Raw genomic sequence first — 17537 nt, forward strand, 5'->3', positions numbered from 1 at the left:
CTGCAGAGAGCTGGGACCAACATAACAAAGGCTACCATCAGTAACACACTACGCCGCCAGGAACTCAGATCCTGCAGTTCCAGACGTGTCCCCCTGCTTAAGCCAGTACATGTCTGGGCCCGTCTGAGGTTTGCTAGATAGCATTTGGATGATCCAGAAGAGGATTGGGAGAATGTCATATGGTCAGTTAAAACCAAAGTAGAATTGTTTGGTAGAAACACAACGCGTAGTGTTTGGAGGAGAGAGAATGCTGAGTTGCAACCAAAGAACACCATACCTACTGTGAAGCATGGGGGTTGAAACATCATGCTTTGGGGCTGTTTCTCTGCAAAGGGAACAGAACGACTGATCCATGTACATGAAAGAATGAATGGGGCCATGTATCATGAGATTTTGAATGCAAACCTCCTCCCATCAGCAAGGACACTGAAGATGAAACATGGCTGGGTCTTTCAGCATGACAATGATCCCAAACACACCACCCGGGCAACGAAGGATTGGCTTCGTAAGAAGCATTTCAAGGTCCTGGAGTGGCCTAGCCAGTCTCCAGATCTCAACCCCATAGAAAACCTTTGGAGGGAGTTGAAAGTCCGTGTTGCCCAGCGACAGCCCCAAAACATCACTGCTCTAGAGGAGATGTGCATGGAGGAATGGGCCAACATACCAGCAACAGTGTGTGACAACCTTGTGAAGACTTACAGAAAACGTTTGACCTCTGTCATTGCCAACAAAGGATATATAACAAAGTATTAAGATGAACTTTTGATATTGACAAAATACTTATTTTCCCCCATAATTTGCAAATAAATTCTTTCAAAAATCAGACAATGTGATTGTCTGGATTTGTTTCCACATTTTGTCTCTCATAGTTGAGGTATACCTATGATGACAATTAGAGGCCTCTCCATCTTTTTAAGTGTGAGAACTTGCACAATTGGTGGCTGACTAAATACTTTTTTGCCCCTCTGTATATATACAGTATATATATATATATATATATATATATATATACAGTGGGAATGGAAAGTATTCAGACCCCCTTCACTCTTTGTTATATTGCAGCCATTTGCTAAAATCATTTAAGTTCATTTTTTTTTCCTCATTAATGTACACACAGCACCCCATATTGACAGGAAAACACAGAATTGACATTTTTGCAGATTTATTAAAAAAGAAAAACTGAAATATCACATGGTCCTAAGTATTCAGACCCTTTGTTGTGACACTCATATATTTAACTCAGGTGCTGTCCATTTCTTCTGATCATCCTTGATATGGTTCTACACCTTCATTTGAGTCCAACTGTGTTTGATTATACTGATTGGACTTGATTAGGAAAGTCACACGCCTGTCTATATAAGACCTTACAGCTCTCAGTGCATGTCAGAGCAAATGAGAATCGTGAGGTCAAAGGAACTGCCTGAAGAGCTCAGAGACAGAATTGTGGCAAGGCACAGATCTGGCCAAGGTTACAAAAAAATTTCTGCTGCACTTAAGGTTCCTAAGAGCACAGTGGCCTCCATAATCCTTAAATGGAAGACGTTTGGAAGACCAGAACCCTTCCGGCCAAACTGAGCTATCGGGGGAGAAGAACCTTGGTGAGAGAGGTAAAGAAGAACCCAAAGATCACTGTGGCTGAGCTCAAGAGATGCAGTCGGGAGATGGGAGAAAGTTGTAGAAAGTTAACCATCACTGCAGCCCTCCGCCAGTTGGGGCTTTATGGCAGAGTGGCCCAACAGAAGCCTCTCCTCAGTGCAAGACACATAAAAGCCCGCATGGAGTTTGCTAAAAAACACCTGAAGGACTCCAAGATGGTGAGAAATAAGATTCTCTGGTCTGATGAGACCAAGATAGAACTTTTTGGCCTTAATTCTAAGCGGTATGTGTGGAGAAAACCAGGCACTGCTCATCACCTGTCCAATAAAGTCCCAACAGTGAAGCATGGTGGTGGCAGCATCATTCTGTGGGGGTGTTTTTCAGCTGCAGGGACAGGACAACTTTTTGCAATCAAGGGAAAGATGAATGCGGCCAAGTACAGAGATATCCTGGACGAAAACCTTCTCCAGAGTGCTCAGGACCACAGACTGGGCCGAAGGTTTACCTTCCAACAAGACAATGACCCTAAGCACACAGCTAAAATAATGAAGGAGTGGCTTCACAACAACTCCGTGACTGTTCTTGAATGGCCCAGCCAGAGCCCTGACTTAAACCCAATTGAGCATCTCTGGAGAGACCTAAAAATGGCTGTCCACCAACGTTTACCATCCAACCTGACAGAACTGGAGACGATCTGCAAGGAGGAATGGCAGAGGATCCACAAATCCAGGTGTGAAAAACTTGTTGCATCTTTCCCCAAAAGACTCATGGCTGTATTAGATCACAAGGGTGCTTCTACTAAATACTGAGCAAAGAGTCTGAATATTTAGGACCATGTGATATTTCAGTTTTCCTTTTTTAGTAAATCTGCAAAAATGTCAACAATTCTGTGTTTTTCTGTCAACATGGGGTGCTGTGTGTACATTAATGAGGGAAAAAATGAACTTAAATGATTTTAGCAAATGGCTGCAATATAACAAAGAGTGAAAAATTTAAGGGGGTCTGAATACTTTCCGTCCCCACTGTATACATATATATATATATATATATATATATATATATATATATATATATATATATATGGATAGCGTTAGAAGGGTCATGTTTTTATTGTTGTCGTTATCTGTACCATCTAGAGAGATGTTTGTTCCCTTTTTGCCCTTTTTGTCCTGGCAACCACATAATGGGTACAGGGACAGCAATTAAAATATGTCCCCTCAGTATGAATATATATATGATAAAACCTGCTTGCTTTCAAGGTGACCGTCACCTGTTGAACAAGAGGCCCAGCTTAAAGAGAACTTGTGGTTTTCTCATTGAAGGCAAAGCAACAGTTTTTTTTTTAACTTATCTTACCTTTTTCTCCCCCCAACTCTGTTCAGAACTTAGAGTTGAAGGAAATTAAATACCAGTACTTCTTGACATGAAAGAGCATGGGACTTATCAGACAGTACAAGGTCAGTCAGAAATATTACAGAGAAGTCCAAAGCCTTGTGTAAGCTTTGCCAATGGCAACTGTTGGATTAGCTAGGCTTTCCTTGAGCATGGTAGTGCGGCAGTGAAAGGAAGGTAAGCATATATGTCTATGGAGGTCTGCATAAAGGTGAACCTTTTCCTTTGCCCTGCTTGGGCAAAACAGAGATTCATTTTAAAGGAGACCTAAAGTCTAAAGATAAATATGGCACAGTTCCTGGGAGCCCTTACAACCTCCCCAAAATAATGAAAAAAAAAACACACCGGGAAGATACATAATCAAAAATCTCTGCATTACTTGACTCCTTTTAGTTAGATTTGTCCTTGAGGCATGCACTATTGAAATGCATACACAGGCCAGCAATGTGAAGTTAAAATACTGCCCATGGCACCATGACTGTATTATAATGACACTTATCTGTGTCAAGTGACTCTTCAGTTCTGGTCCCTTTTTCAGGATGCAAAGGGACTTATGATAACAATTTTTCCTAATGGTGGCAATGGTGTATTTTTTTTAGCTGTGGCTTATACTGTGTGTGTGTGGGAGCCTTATATTTTGGCATGAAGAATATCCGTGGCTGAAAAATATTGCTTGCATACCTTTGAAGCCTGGGGTGTGTGATTGTATTTATTAAAAAAATACAATCATTTATATAGTTTTCAGTATCTATATCAACAGACCTGTGCCAGGACTAAAAAGGTGCTGTAATGGTTTCAAGAAAGCTGCTTGAAGCTTTTATAATGCTTTGCAAATGCCTGTAAGAAAAGACCTCACGTAAGTTGAGAGTTTTGTGCCTAGAATCGATTTATGCAATCTGCAATCTGATATTGCTTCAGTGGCAGCATTGGGATCGCTCAACATGGCGGCAAGTTTCCTTGAAGTGGCCAAATATGGCTGCAAAAGCCACTCGCAGAGCTACAAGCATGCTGGGTTCGGGTCAAACTCATGTTTATACTGAACCTCATCCCTAATTGACAATAAGTGACAGTAACATCCTTAAACCTACACAGCTGCTTTATTCATTCACATGGATCTGTGAATAAATAAACTAAATATAACAGTATACAATACAATGCACATCTGAGGTGTGAACAGAACAGGTCTGGGGGTGTACCAAATTATACAAGCAGTGAGTACCTCACAATGCAAGAAATAGACAGGCTGCAGCTAGGAGAGCAGTGCTCACTCTCCTATATATGTGCCCTTAGGCACATATATAGGAGGTAAATCTGTAAGTAAATCTGTAAATCTGTAAGTGGGTAGGTTTCTGGGGTACACAAAAACTGAACAGCAAAACACACTGAGATACCTCTTAGGAGTTACATAGTTAGTCTGGTTGAAAAAAGTCCAGCTAATAAAAAGTGGGTCCACCAATAAAAAGTTGGTAAAGCTCAAACCAGTTAATCGCATGTCTCTGAATGTCTCAACTAAGAGAATGATAGAGCAGGAAGAAAAAAGCAGGAAAGGCAAGGTAGAATAATTATTGCTGCATTTTATGCTAACATATAAGGGAGGGGGTACAGTATTATTGAATGTTTGTAGTCCAGCATTGCGCTGTTTGATAATTTAGATTTATTTCATGTGGGGGATTATATTTATTTATATGTGGGGTGTTTCACAGAAGTGAGAGCTGCTGGAAGGTGTAGTTGGGGTTAATTTTGTTTATTAAGTGCATTGTATTTAGCTGCACAGATATATTTTGTTTAATTCATTATTTAAGTCCCATCTGCCACCACGGCACGCATAGTTCATTCATGCTCCCTCTAGCTTTCTAACTGAAAGTCCTTGCAGAGGTATGGGCAGAAAGCTGGAGGGAAGGTGTGCAGGAACCTGACATTGCGCCCTTAATTCACTAGTCGCATCTGCAATACTTTGCAGACTCCTGTGTACAAAAATAACAAATGCAAATTTTTTGCCTGAAAAAAATGTGTGCCTTTATTATTTTTTACTTAAAAGTGAAATTTGCCTTTAATGAAGTTTCACTTTGCAAAGAATACCCAAGCCAACAGAGCTTCACAGCCTATGGGGTTGATTGACTAAAACTGAACTAGAGTGTACAACTGTGTATGATAGCCAATCATCTTATAACTTCAGCTTGTTCAATTAAGCTTTGAGAAAAAAACCTGGAAGCTGATTGGTTTCTGTGCTGAGAGGCACAAGATTTTGTACTCTCAAGTTATAGTAAATCCACCCCTTTATGTTTCTGTGGGGGAGATTTACTAAAACTGGGACGCACAGAATCTGGTGCAGTTGTGCATAGTAATCAATCAGCTTCTGGGTCTTTTTGTCAAAGCGCAAGGCCCCTTTCACACGGACGTTCTGATTGGGTCCACCTGTCAGTTTTTCAGGCGGACCTGATCGAACCCTCCATTGTTCTCTATGGAGTGGTGGATGTTAGCGGATGTTTACTAAAAACAGACGGATGGGTATCCGTTCCTCATCCGTCAGATGACATTTGGATGGAAACGGATCAGATGACATTCAGATGGAAATGGACAAACAGTCTGTTTTCATCTGATTGCCAATAGAGAGCAGTGAGATGTGTCTGCTCTGCATCAGTGGAGCAGACACGGACCTGTCATCCGCCTGCTCAGTGGGGATCAGCGAAGAGATCCCCTGCTGAGCGGGTGGATCTGCAGTTGTCCTCCACCCCATGTGAAAGGGGCCTTACTGAACAAGCTGAAGTTATAAGCTGATTGGTTACTATGCACAGCTGCACCAGATTCTGCATGCACCAGTTTTAGTAAATCTCCCCCTTTGTTTGAATAAGTTCTGGATTTTTCTCTTGGACTGACTTTGATTATACTAACTTTAGGTTTTATTGTACAGAAATGTTTGTAAAAAATTACCTTATACAGCAGCAGGACTAAAAGTGTATGCATAGCCAAAATGTCTAGGTTTTGGATAGAGTAGGGAAGGTTTAAAAATCCTGTTATTTTTTTATTGTCTGTGTCCTACTGTGGAGATTTCCCTTTATTTCATTGTCTTGGACACACAACAGGAGGTTAGAAGAACTATCTCCAAGGTGAAAGGCATTTCCATTTAAGCAGTCACCAGAATATTTGCCTCTATTGAAATATTCCAGTGCTCTCTTTTTCTCATGGCAACTCTAAAATGTAGGATTTCCTCTTACTTTTTGTCATGAAGGCAATTTTAGGAGTGTTTCCACCTAGGTCCAACCTTTCCTTACTTTATCCCAAACAAAAAGGTTTTGCTTATACAAACACTTTAAAGTAGATACATTTATTGTGTAAATAGTGCAGCGCTGACGACTCTCATGTGACTATTAAATAAAATGAATCTCAACACGGTGAAAATATAATTGTTAAATATAATCAAATAAAATAAAAGTTCATGTATATGTTTATCAGCTTCCGTGATTTCTTGATTGCTGTGAACTAATATTCCACCACTGTGCTTCTACCAAACTTCTTGGATATTAATAAACTGTGTACACCTCCACCAGCTGTAATGCCTGCTCACCTCAACAATGAGCCGAAAAAGCTCTGAATGAAACATCCCTCCTTTCTCTCCACTCAGATATCAATTCTCCTGCTCCAGCCTGTTGCTCAATACTGATATTTCTCTTAGATAACTCCCATACGTGATATTTCCTCTCGGGATATGGTTCATGATCATGCAAATACAAATGCAAGAAACATAGTGCTCTCTATTTTACTCATTTATTCCAAATTCCCCTTAAAACATTGCACTTACAAGAGTAAAAAGATAAAATCGCTTAGCACAGTATTAAAAGACGTCCGCTCACTCACCACTCTGTTGACGTGATGTCACGCCAACAGAGGCGTGAGTAAAATGGAGAGCACTATGTTTCTTGCATTTGTATTTGCATGATCACGAACCATATCCCGAGAGGAAATATCTCGTATGGGAGTTATCTAAGAGAGATATCAGTATTGAGCAACAGGCTGGAGCAGGAGAAGTGATATCGGAGTGGAGAGAAAGGAGGGAGATTTCATTCAGAGCTTTTCAGCTCATTGTTGAGGTGAGCAGGCATTACAGCTGGTGGAGGTGTACACAGTTTATTAACCACTTGCTTACTGGGCACCTAAACCCCCCTCCTGCCCAGACCAATTTTCAGCTTTTAGCGCTGTCACTCTTTGAGTATTTGATCACCTCTGAGTTTTTTATTTTTTGTTAAAAAAAATAAAAAATACAGAAATTTAAAAAAAAAATACAAAACCGTTTTATATTTTGTTAATACATTTTGCAAACAGGTAATTTTTCTCCTTCATTGATATACACTGATGAGGCTACACTGATGGGCACTGATAGGCTGCACTGATGAGCACTGATAGGCTGCACTGATGGGCACCGATAAGCTGCATTCATGGGAACTGATAAGGCAACACTGATGGGAACTGATAAGGTGGCACTGATGGGCACTAATAGGCGGCACTGGTGGGCACTGATGAGGTGGCACTGGTAGGCACTGATAGGTGGCATTGGTGGGCACTGAGAGGTGGCACTGATGTGTGGCACTGATGGGCAGCACTGAAGGGCATTGATAGGTGGCACCGAAGGGCACTAATAGGTGGCACTGATAGGTGGCACTGATGGGTGGCAGTGATGGGCACCAATGGGTGGCAGTGATGGGCACTGATCGGCACTGGTAGGTGGCACTGATAGGCAGCACTGCTAGATGGCACTGATGTGGCACTGATTGGCACCACTGGTGGGCATTGATAGGTGGCACTAGTTGGCATCGATAGGTTGCACTGATTGCTGGCACTTATGTACTGGTGGGCACTGATTCGTGGCACTGGCAGGTGGCACTGGCAGGCAGTACTGGTGGGCACATATGAGGCGGCTTTGCCTCTTCTTCTTCGGGACCGATGTCCCTTCAACAGAAGCTGGTGATCGGTTTTCTTTTCTCCTCACGCTGTCAGCGTGAGAAGAAAAAAAAAACGATTACCGATCTTCTGTTCACATCACGTGATCAGCTGTCATTGGCTGACAGCTGATCTCGTGGTAAGGGGCCGGGATCGACCCCTTACTCTGATCTGTGATCACCCGAGTCTCATTGACTCGGGTGATCACGGTGCGCGCCGCACGTGCCCTTCGGGGGGCGTGGCGAGCGCACAAAGGGGAGGATGTCTATTGACGGCCTCCCGGCAAAGCAGATCCGCGCAGTAGCCATCATTCGTCTATAGCGCGGATCTAAAGAGGTTACTATCCAAGAAGTTTGGTATAAGCACAGTGGTGGAATATTCCTTCACAGCAATCAAGAAATCACAGAAGCTGATAAACATATGAACTTTTATTTGATTTATTGATACCTAACAATTATATTTTCACCGTGTTGAGATTCATCTTCTTTATTAGTCACATGAGAGTCGGCAGCGCTGCACTATTTACACAATAAATATCTCTGATGGCGAGGTGATACACTGAGAGTGTTTAGCAGCTGCAGAAAATAAATGTTTTACATTTTTTAATTATAGCAATTTTGTACACCATTTGCACAATATCCTAATTTATTTTGCACGTAGCACTTATCTAGTGGCGCTGATCGATCTTTATTCAATAACACTTTAAATTAGATGTAAACCCTAAGGCTTGGTTCACATATATGAAAATTGGAATTCGTTTTGAACATCCGATTCGCATGACATGTGAAATTACAATGTATCCATTGAAGCTGTTCACATATATGCGGTGCATCATCAGTGTGAATTTAAAAAGAGTCCTGGGCATTTTCATAGCACTGCGGTGCAGTTCAGGCGCAAATTGCGGGCTCATTGAGTTCTATGGGACCACTTCTGAATCGCATGTGTTCAGATTTGTTCAAGATTCAGTTCACATTTCAGTTCAGGATTGCTCTCCTACTACAGAAGCTGACACCCTTTATCTACTATGTATTAGCCAGCACTTAAATTGAAGCTGTGACAAAAATCCGGTCCTGAGCCTTGGAAATTTGCATCAGAAAAGCATCAAAAAGCACCTGAACCGCTGAACAAATGCTTTTTTATTTGCAGTGAAAACAAACATACAATTTGCACTGGACATGTGTGAACCCAGCCTAACAGTTTCGTTTCTAAAGTTTTAACTATCATAAACAATTGCCATTTTTTAAAAATATTGTTTTTTATATCCTTTTTGACTTCCCAGCACTGCTGATCTTCTTTAGTCTCTTCTAGCTACTCCACTGTCTACTAGCAGTTGCTCCAGTGTTGGCTGCATATTATTGCTCAGGCTTGTCTTCCTGATAGTGAAAATGGTGGACCACATCTGTTCAAATTGTGATAGAACAGTTGACTGCAATCTCTAACAGGGTTACAATGGTCACCCTATAACAGGGAGTGCCTAACAAGGACCTTCATGGCAGGATCACCAAGTAATATATTTATGAAAGCTGCATATTTAATCAGACTAAAAGAAAACATTTCAAGTTGCATTAAAACATTAAAGAATTAGTCAAGAAAGATTGAATCTAGAAGTGAATTATGTAAAGTTGCAATAACATCTCTGCTGGATAAGGCCCTTGCATGAGAGTCTAAAGAATTTGTGTCTAAAGAATTTGTGCCTGGAGAAATGTGTGGTCAATGCAGGCATTGGACCAGTGCCCTAAATGTTGCTGCCATGCTCAATCTGACTCAACCTAGATGATATAAAAAGAAAGCAACCCATTCTTTATAAGAATTAAGAATTTATTGTTCCAGGTTCATGTCTCTATTATAATGTATCCAAGATGGTAAAAGCCCATGGTGACCTTATACAGTATATTTACTAGACATGTGCATTCATTTTCATCCGAATGCATTTTCGTCCAAATTTCACGTATTTTCATTATCGTTTTAACAAACGAAAACGAATGTGCAGAATCCGAAAACTGAAAGATCCGACATAAACAAATGCTTTATTTTCGTTGCGACAACAGTTCGATATAGAAAGGAGATTCGACATGACGCTGACAATAGCGATCTGTGTCTATCGAACCTGTGGTCGAATGTGCCTAACCTTAACTCTATTAGTCCAAGATTATTCCACATAGAGAGACAAGATTCGACATAGAGAGAAAAGATTCGACATTATAGAGACAATAGCAAAATAGGTCGAATGTGCCTAACCTAACTCTATTAGTCCAAGATTATTCGACATAGAGAGAAAAGATTCATCGAAGCAGTCGCCACGAGCGGACATTTATGGTCAAATGCTCTGCCCATAGGCTATAGAAGAATTCTAATGTTGGTTGACTAGTAATAATAATTAATAAATAATTATTACTAGTGTCACACAACATTAGAATTCTACTATAGCTTGTGGGCAGAACATTCGACCGGAAATGTACGATTGCGGCGTCGTACAGTTTAGCTGCTCCGTCGAATCTTCTTAGAACATTCGACAGACACCATGAGCCTTCAATGACAGATTCGACCTTAATTATATTGGATTTTGGGATGAATGCATTTTTTTAACGAAACTAAATAAATAAAAACGAATTTCGGGAGTAACTAAATAAATTGATTTTTCGGATGAAAACGAAATTCCGAAACGAAATATTTCAGTGTGCACATGTCTAATTTTACCCATGTTTGCTGACTTTTGCCACCTCATGTGAATTATAAAACATTACGTTTACTGCCAGAAGGAACAGGTTGGTCATGAAAAAGTGCACAGAGTCACATAACTGTCAACTTCCCCACAACTCTTGTACCTAGCGTGTATACCAAGATCATCATAAGTAACTGGCTTCACTATTTTGGATGTGGATTATTTGGCTTTAACTAAAAGTTATTTTAATTGCTGCCAGTTAAGACTCATTTTTAATGATTTGTCTATGTGTGCTTAAAGTGGTATTAAACCCAAAACTAAAAATGTAATAGTGTAAGAGTGTGTATCATCCATCCAGTCTGTAACCAGCTCCCTTGTGCTTTGAGAGAAGCTATTTGAGTTATCCACTATTACCAACCAACTGAAAGCTAGAAGGGTATCCTTTGTAAGGAACTGTGCCCACTGATTTTTACAGTTTATTTTATTTTATTTTCCTTTATTTGTTTAATAAATTATCAAAACGGTACTGGACTATTTTGGGGTCTCTTTTTTACATATGGACATTGTTGCTGGTATTTGACTATCAACCCTGGAGGACTTCGGGGGTGTAATCGGAGTGAGGATACTATCCAAGGCCTATTAACCTCTCGGTTCCGGTGAGTTTGAACCCCTTGCGGGGTGTGTGCAGCACAAGGTGTCCTAACAGATGGTGAAAGGTGCACTCATCAGATCTACTATTCGTTTAAGAGACTCCAGATTAGGTCCTAGCCTTTGTGTCTTTGCTGGAATTTTCCTGCCTGCATTTGTTTTGCCTGCATTTTACAAAGACTTTTTGATTTATCAGTCAGCATTTAGGACTGAGAACAGCGCCGCTTTGATGGGTTAATGGTTGATATCTAGTGATTATTTACTCATCCATATTTATATATATTTTTTTTTATTAAGTGGCTGCTGAGAGATATCTCATTTAGAATCAGGTGACATCAGGTCAAATCACTGCGGTTTTATTTTCCATCTTCTTATACCGAATATCGTTAAGCGCTGAGATAGGAGGATTGTAGTAGGGCATATTGTCTCCTTTTTGTCTGTTCAAAAATGTAATATATTATAGCTTACTAATCATTAGATCTGGTGGCTGCATTAGTTCTCTTTATTTTAGGCCTTTTCCCTCTGTTTTCACCTGGACCAGTAAAACCCCTCCTGTATCAGACTGCCCCCACTCTGGATGAAGGGGCACAGGAGACAGCAGCACTGTCAGCATGGGGGGGGGGGGGGGTAGGATAGTTATAAATGTACTAGCAGATATAGATATACAGTAGCAATTTAATGAAGCCAAACTTCTGGCTAATACTTTATTGTCAGTTGCAGCAAACTGTTTTTCTCCTTTTGGGATAAAGGTTTTACATACATATTCACCGCTCCTACAGCGCTGCAAAGAAGCGGCTTGCAGGACTTTTTCTGACGTCCTGCCAGAGCATGCCCCAGTGTGAAAGCACTCGGGCTTTCACACTGGGATTGCAGCTGAGGCTTTTTACAGGCGCTATTTTTAGCGCTAAAGCGCCTGAAAAATGCCTCTGGTGTGAAAGGGGTCTTAAAAAGGAAACTACATCACATCTAAGAATTGGTAAGCTACAATATAATAAATGTTTAATTTTGGCTTTAATACTGCTTTAACTAATTTATTTGCATTTAAACGAAAAAACATGTGATCCAGGTTTACTAATCCTTAAATGCTTACAGTTTTAAAAACATATTTGGGTGGAGTTTCCTTAACATAGCAAAACTTACCCTTGCAAACACTGTTTGCTTTTAATTCCTCTGGGACTATCAGCCTGAAAAATACCCACAGCCACATCAGCTCTAAAGTAACTTGTTCCAGTTCAGTAGCACTGTAGATTGAGTGAAGCATGTCAAATGGAATTACAGCTTCTTCTGTACATAGCGTACAGCTGTCCATAAGTCATGAGAGTTTTCCATGTCATATGGTTTATTGTTTTTATGTTTTCACAGTGCAGTGTCACCTGCTTTAGCACGCTTTTATAGGTACCAATGTTTACAGTTTCATGAGAGCAGGAGCAATCTAATGGGAAGACTTCTTTCTCCAGGAGGCTGCTAGCTACTGTAGCTGGGTAAAACACAAATCCTTTGTTCAGAGTGGGAAGATCCTCTGGGGATATAAAACTCACTCATCCAAAACCAAGCAAGAGGTGTATTTTTTCTGAATTGTTAACAGAAGTGTAAAAGTTTGGCCAATATATTCACACTTAAGCACATGTGAATACTGTCTACAAACCGGGAATGGTAATATCGTTCTTTCAGAGATTTTGGGTTCCTTGCAAAAGGAAGGACATAAAAAATGATTACACTTCCAAGAGCATGACTTCAAAGACATCTCATAAAGGAAAGGATTTTTCAGGGGGTTCAATAACAGCTCTTTTTACAGACACTGACATCCCTTCTGGGAAAATAACTTTCTGCTAAATTGTTAAATTATAGAAAATCCTTATGGAAGATCACTATAGGAAGATGGTCCTAGTCCAATAAAAAAACAAATTGACCTAAATTGACTTATTATGATTGAGAAGTAGGCAATGGTGACTTAGTTCAAAGACAAGTATGTTTATTTCTAATATAAAGCAAACAGTACAGAGCCAGAAAATTCTTGGGACAGATGCAAGAAAACTTGCAGTCAAAGACATAGGGGCAAGGTTAAGTCAAAACAAGGGTTGGGCAGGAAGCAGTCAGAAAAAAGACAAATGTTGGGGTACAATTAGACATCGAAGAGACAGAACAGATAAAAGTACAAAGTTGTGTCACCTTTGTTTGAAAAGGCACACCGTAAACTTAATGCATACTATATGTGTGGATCTCCATAATTTCCTGTTACAACTGAAATGTCCAAAAACTGACCACAACATTGATGGAGGTGAATATTGATTGTCTGCCTATCTCAAGATACCTGATTATAAGTACAACCATTGTTTGCGCAATGTAATGAAAAGTTGGTATCGCTTGAATGTTTTTGTTTTTATAAAAAAAAAAAAAATCAAAAAAATAGACACTCCTCTAAGGCAGGATATGGAAATGTGTTATCTTCACCAGAGCTTTTACTAGTGAGGATACAACTGTATTACTGTACAAGGCACTCCTAGGAAACACTCCACAGCAGAGGGTTGATTTAAAGTAGAACTATAGGCAAAACTTTTTCATTTTGGATAGAGCAAGGGAGGGCTATAACCTGTCAATTTTTTTTTTCGCCATCTGTGTCCTATTGCAGAGATTTTCCTTCACTTCATGTCCCATAGCCAAACAGGAAGTGAAAGGAAATCCCTGCAAATGAAGGAAATTCTTTGGGGACCCCCATCTCATCAGAACCAGTGTCCCCATTAGACGATATCCCCTCTACTACTTTTCTGGGAACAACCCAAAATTTGGGCTTTTTTTTTACTTTCTCTTTCAATGATAATGGTAAACAGAACAAAGAAAGAAGGGGACACAGGCAGCAATAAAAATTGACAGGTGTTTTAATCCATCACCACTCCATGCAAATTTGAAAAAAAAGTTTTGCCTTTAGTTATACTTTAAAGGTAAGTTACAGGGGCTGATTTAGAGACAGATCAGTGAATGTTTCAGTAAATGTTAATTTTGCAACGTGTGTTAACAAAAGTTGGTAAATAAGGTGAAAAAAATGTATTTTTACTTGCACACGATTGGATGAATGAAGTTAGCAGAGCTTCACCTCATTCACAAAGCTCTGGGGCAAATTCCCTTGCAATGTGCAACTTCCCTTAAAGCGGAGTTCCACCCACTTTTGAGAGGTGGTCTTAAACGAAAGACCACCTCTCCACCCCTCGTTTTTGGATACTGAATTTCTTTTTCTTCCAATAGTACTTTTTTGGAAGTACAAACGTACTTCCGATTCGGCCGGGCCGCGGCCCAGGACATCATCGCGGGCTCCCTGGACAAGTAAGTGTCCTTATTAAAAGTCAGCAGCTACAGTGTTTGTAGCTGCTGACTTTAAAGAAAACATTTTTTGGAGCTGGAACACCGCTTTAAAACGTGAACAGTTTATTTGCCTTAGCTAATTAGCTAATCAACCCCAAAATCCTGAACCCAAAACTTCAGATATGTATTTCTGAACCATGCACTATGAAGGCTACAATTAAGGGATGTTGTCTATATTTATACTTGTATCTGTATTGCATAAAACCTGTCCTTTCTCTACATCAACTTTTTTTTAAATGATGTACCTGCTACAGAAAGGCACTTTCCAAAGAATCCTTGCTTTTTTAAGTTCAGAGGTTTAAAGTGGTTGTAAAGACTAAATATTTTTCCTTCATGCATTCTATGCTTAAAGGTAAAAAAACCTTCCATGTGCTGCTCCCCCCACAGCCCCGCTAATACTCAACTGAGCCACCTTTCGATTCAGCAATGTGCATGGGAACCTCGGCAGTCCAGAGTCTCTTTCTCCTCATTGGCTGAGACAGCAGCGGGAACCATTGGCTCTCACTGCTGTCAATCTCAGCCAGTAAGCCAATGAGGAGAGTGCAGGGGGTGGGGTCAAGCCGTGGCTCTATGTGTCGTACGGATGCATAGAGCGCGGCTCGGCAGCGATGTGCACGGGAGCCTCGGCTGTCCAGAGTCTCTTTTTCTCACTGGCTGAGATAGCAGTGGAAGCCATTGCTTCTCACTGCTGTCAATCACAGCCAGTAAGCCAATGAGGAGAGAGCAGGGGGCGGTGTCTTATAGCTACATAGAGTGGGGTTTGGGAGTGAGCACACATCAGTGACCCCATAGCAAGCAGCTTGCTATGGGGGCACTGGTCAAGGGGGAGGAGCCAGGAGCACCAACGAGGGACCTGAGAAAAAGAGGATCAGGGCTGCTCTATGCAAAACCATTGCACAGAGCAAGTAAGTATGACATGTTTGTTATTTTTATAACAAAAAACTGAACTTTTAACCAGTTCCAAAAGACAGCTACAGCACGGGCTTACAATGCTGGGAGGGCATGAATGCACATCCTCCTGTACTCACTCTCCTCGAGTCCGAAGGACTCGGCTGATCACAGATCGGGGTAGAGGGCAAATCACAGAAGCCCTTTACCACATGATCAGCTGGCAGCCATTGACAGCTGATCACAGTATGTAAACAGAAGCCAGTTATTGGCTTTTTTTTCTCATGCTGACAGCATGAGGAGAAAAGATAACCGGCTTCTGTTAAAGGGACATCGGTCCCAAAATTGCCCACCAGTGCTGATAATCAGTGCCCACCAGTGCCACCTATTAGTGCCAATCAGTGCCCATCAGTGCCTCATCATCAGCGTCACCTATCAGTGCTGCCTATCAGTGCTGCCTACCAGTACCCATCAGTGCCACCTATCAGTGCCCATTTATGTCACCTATGAGTGCCCATCAGTGCTCATCAGTGCCACCCATCAGTGCCGCCTATCAATACCACCTCTTAGTGCCCTTCAGTGTCACCTATCAGTGCCACCTATCAGTGCAGCCTCGTCAGTGCCTATCAGTGCCCATCAGTGCAGCCTATCAGTGCCCATCAGTGCTTCCTCATCAGTGAAGGAGAAAAATTACCTGTTTGCAAAATTGTATAACAAACTATGAAAAAAATTAATTTTTTCAACATTTTCGGTCTTTTTTTGCTTGTTTAGCAAAAAATAAAAAATCCAGTGGTAATTAAATACTACCAATAGAAAGCTCTATTTGTGTGAAAAAAATGATAAAAGCAATTGTCATTCAAAGTGTGAGAGCGCTGAAAGCTGAAAATTGGCCTGGGAAGGAAGGGGGTAAAAGTGCCTCGTAGGCAAGTGGTTAATATAATTTTATTTACCAGCCTTCAATGCCACTCTAATTTCAGCTGGGAATACTATTGCAGACATAATTTAATTTTGTTTATAAGTAGCAATATGGCTCTACTCTCAAAAAAGGAAAAATAGTGGATAATGGTACTTAAATCCTAATAGTGCTTTTAAAATTGACCCTTGGTATAATTAATGACTTGTCTTTTTCAGGATTACACTTTCAAATCATGAGTTTAGTCAGTTTATTTTATAATGTAAGCAACTTACCTCCTCCACAGGACTCTGAGCACTCAGAGAAGCCCTCATACTCCCAGTCATAGAGTTCATCAATATCTTTTATTCCTCCATATTCCACCTCTTCCTCATCCGGACTGTACTCTACAGCTTCTCCATTGCAGGGTCCACTGTAACAGGTTCTTTGATTGGCAGGCTTTGGTCCTTCACACTCATCAAGTGGAAGATCAGCGACTGTTTGAGCAAATGACAAAAGCACCTGGCACTTTATTGTTCGTTGTTGAATACCAGCTCCACAGCTAACACTACATGAAGACCATGGTTCCGGGATAAAACTGTAAAGCGGAAACCAAAACGTTAAAGCATCTAAAGAACTGACTAAATAAATAACAGAGCTATAACTTTGAGAACAACATGTGACATATTTAAAAAAACAATTTACACAGCAGTCATATGCAGAAAGCCATAACAAACACAATTTATCTTTCATAAGTTTGGAGCTGTCATAACAACTGATCAAAATCATCATCTCCTGTTCTATTATTTTTTAAGTGGGGTCCACTTGTTTAAAAAAAAAAAAAAAAAAAAACACACTAAATACATAATAATGTGCCTGCACATGTGGGCCTAGCAAATGGAACAGAAGGATTATATAGCCTTTTCTTTCTAGGTCAGTAGACTACATTTACCATTTGGGAAAATAGAGAGATGCAATGGATTACATTTTGGACAGATATGTCTACGTTGCTTCCATGTGTTTTATTACAGTATATGACATTAATGGTGTATTTGGACATTTTGTGCAATGTTTCTAAAATATCTGGACTGATATGCCCGTCCGTGTGAGCAGAACATTTACCTAACTTAAGGGGTTAATTACCTATACTGATTAATTGATGTTATT

At 40.5% G+C, this 17537-nt stretch overlaps 1 protein-coding gene across 2 annotated transcripts in view; it reads right to left on the minus strand.

The window, feature by feature from the left end:
- The window catches only part of ADAMTSL1 (ADAMTS like 1), a 527411-nt gene that overhangs the window by 196711 nt on the left and 313163 nt on the right, over positions 1 to 17537 (minus strand). For both annotated transcript variants that reach the window (XM_073636588.1, XM_073636596.1), the window contains exon 14: positions 16667 to 16968. In XM_073636588.1, coding sequence (XP_073492689.1) covers positions 16667 to 16968 — 302 coding nt within the window. The remainder of the gene's footprint in view (positions 1 to 16666; positions 16969 to 17537) is intronic.

Source organism: Aquarana catesbeiana, linkage group LG01 (assembly GCF_042186555.1).
Source record: "Aquarana catesbeiana isolate 2022-GZ linkage group LG01, ASM4218655v1, whole genome shotgun sequence".
In the NCBI taxonomy this organism is placed as follows: Eukaryota; Metazoa; Chordata; class Amphibia; order Anura; family Ranidae; genus Aquarana; species Aquarana catesbeiana.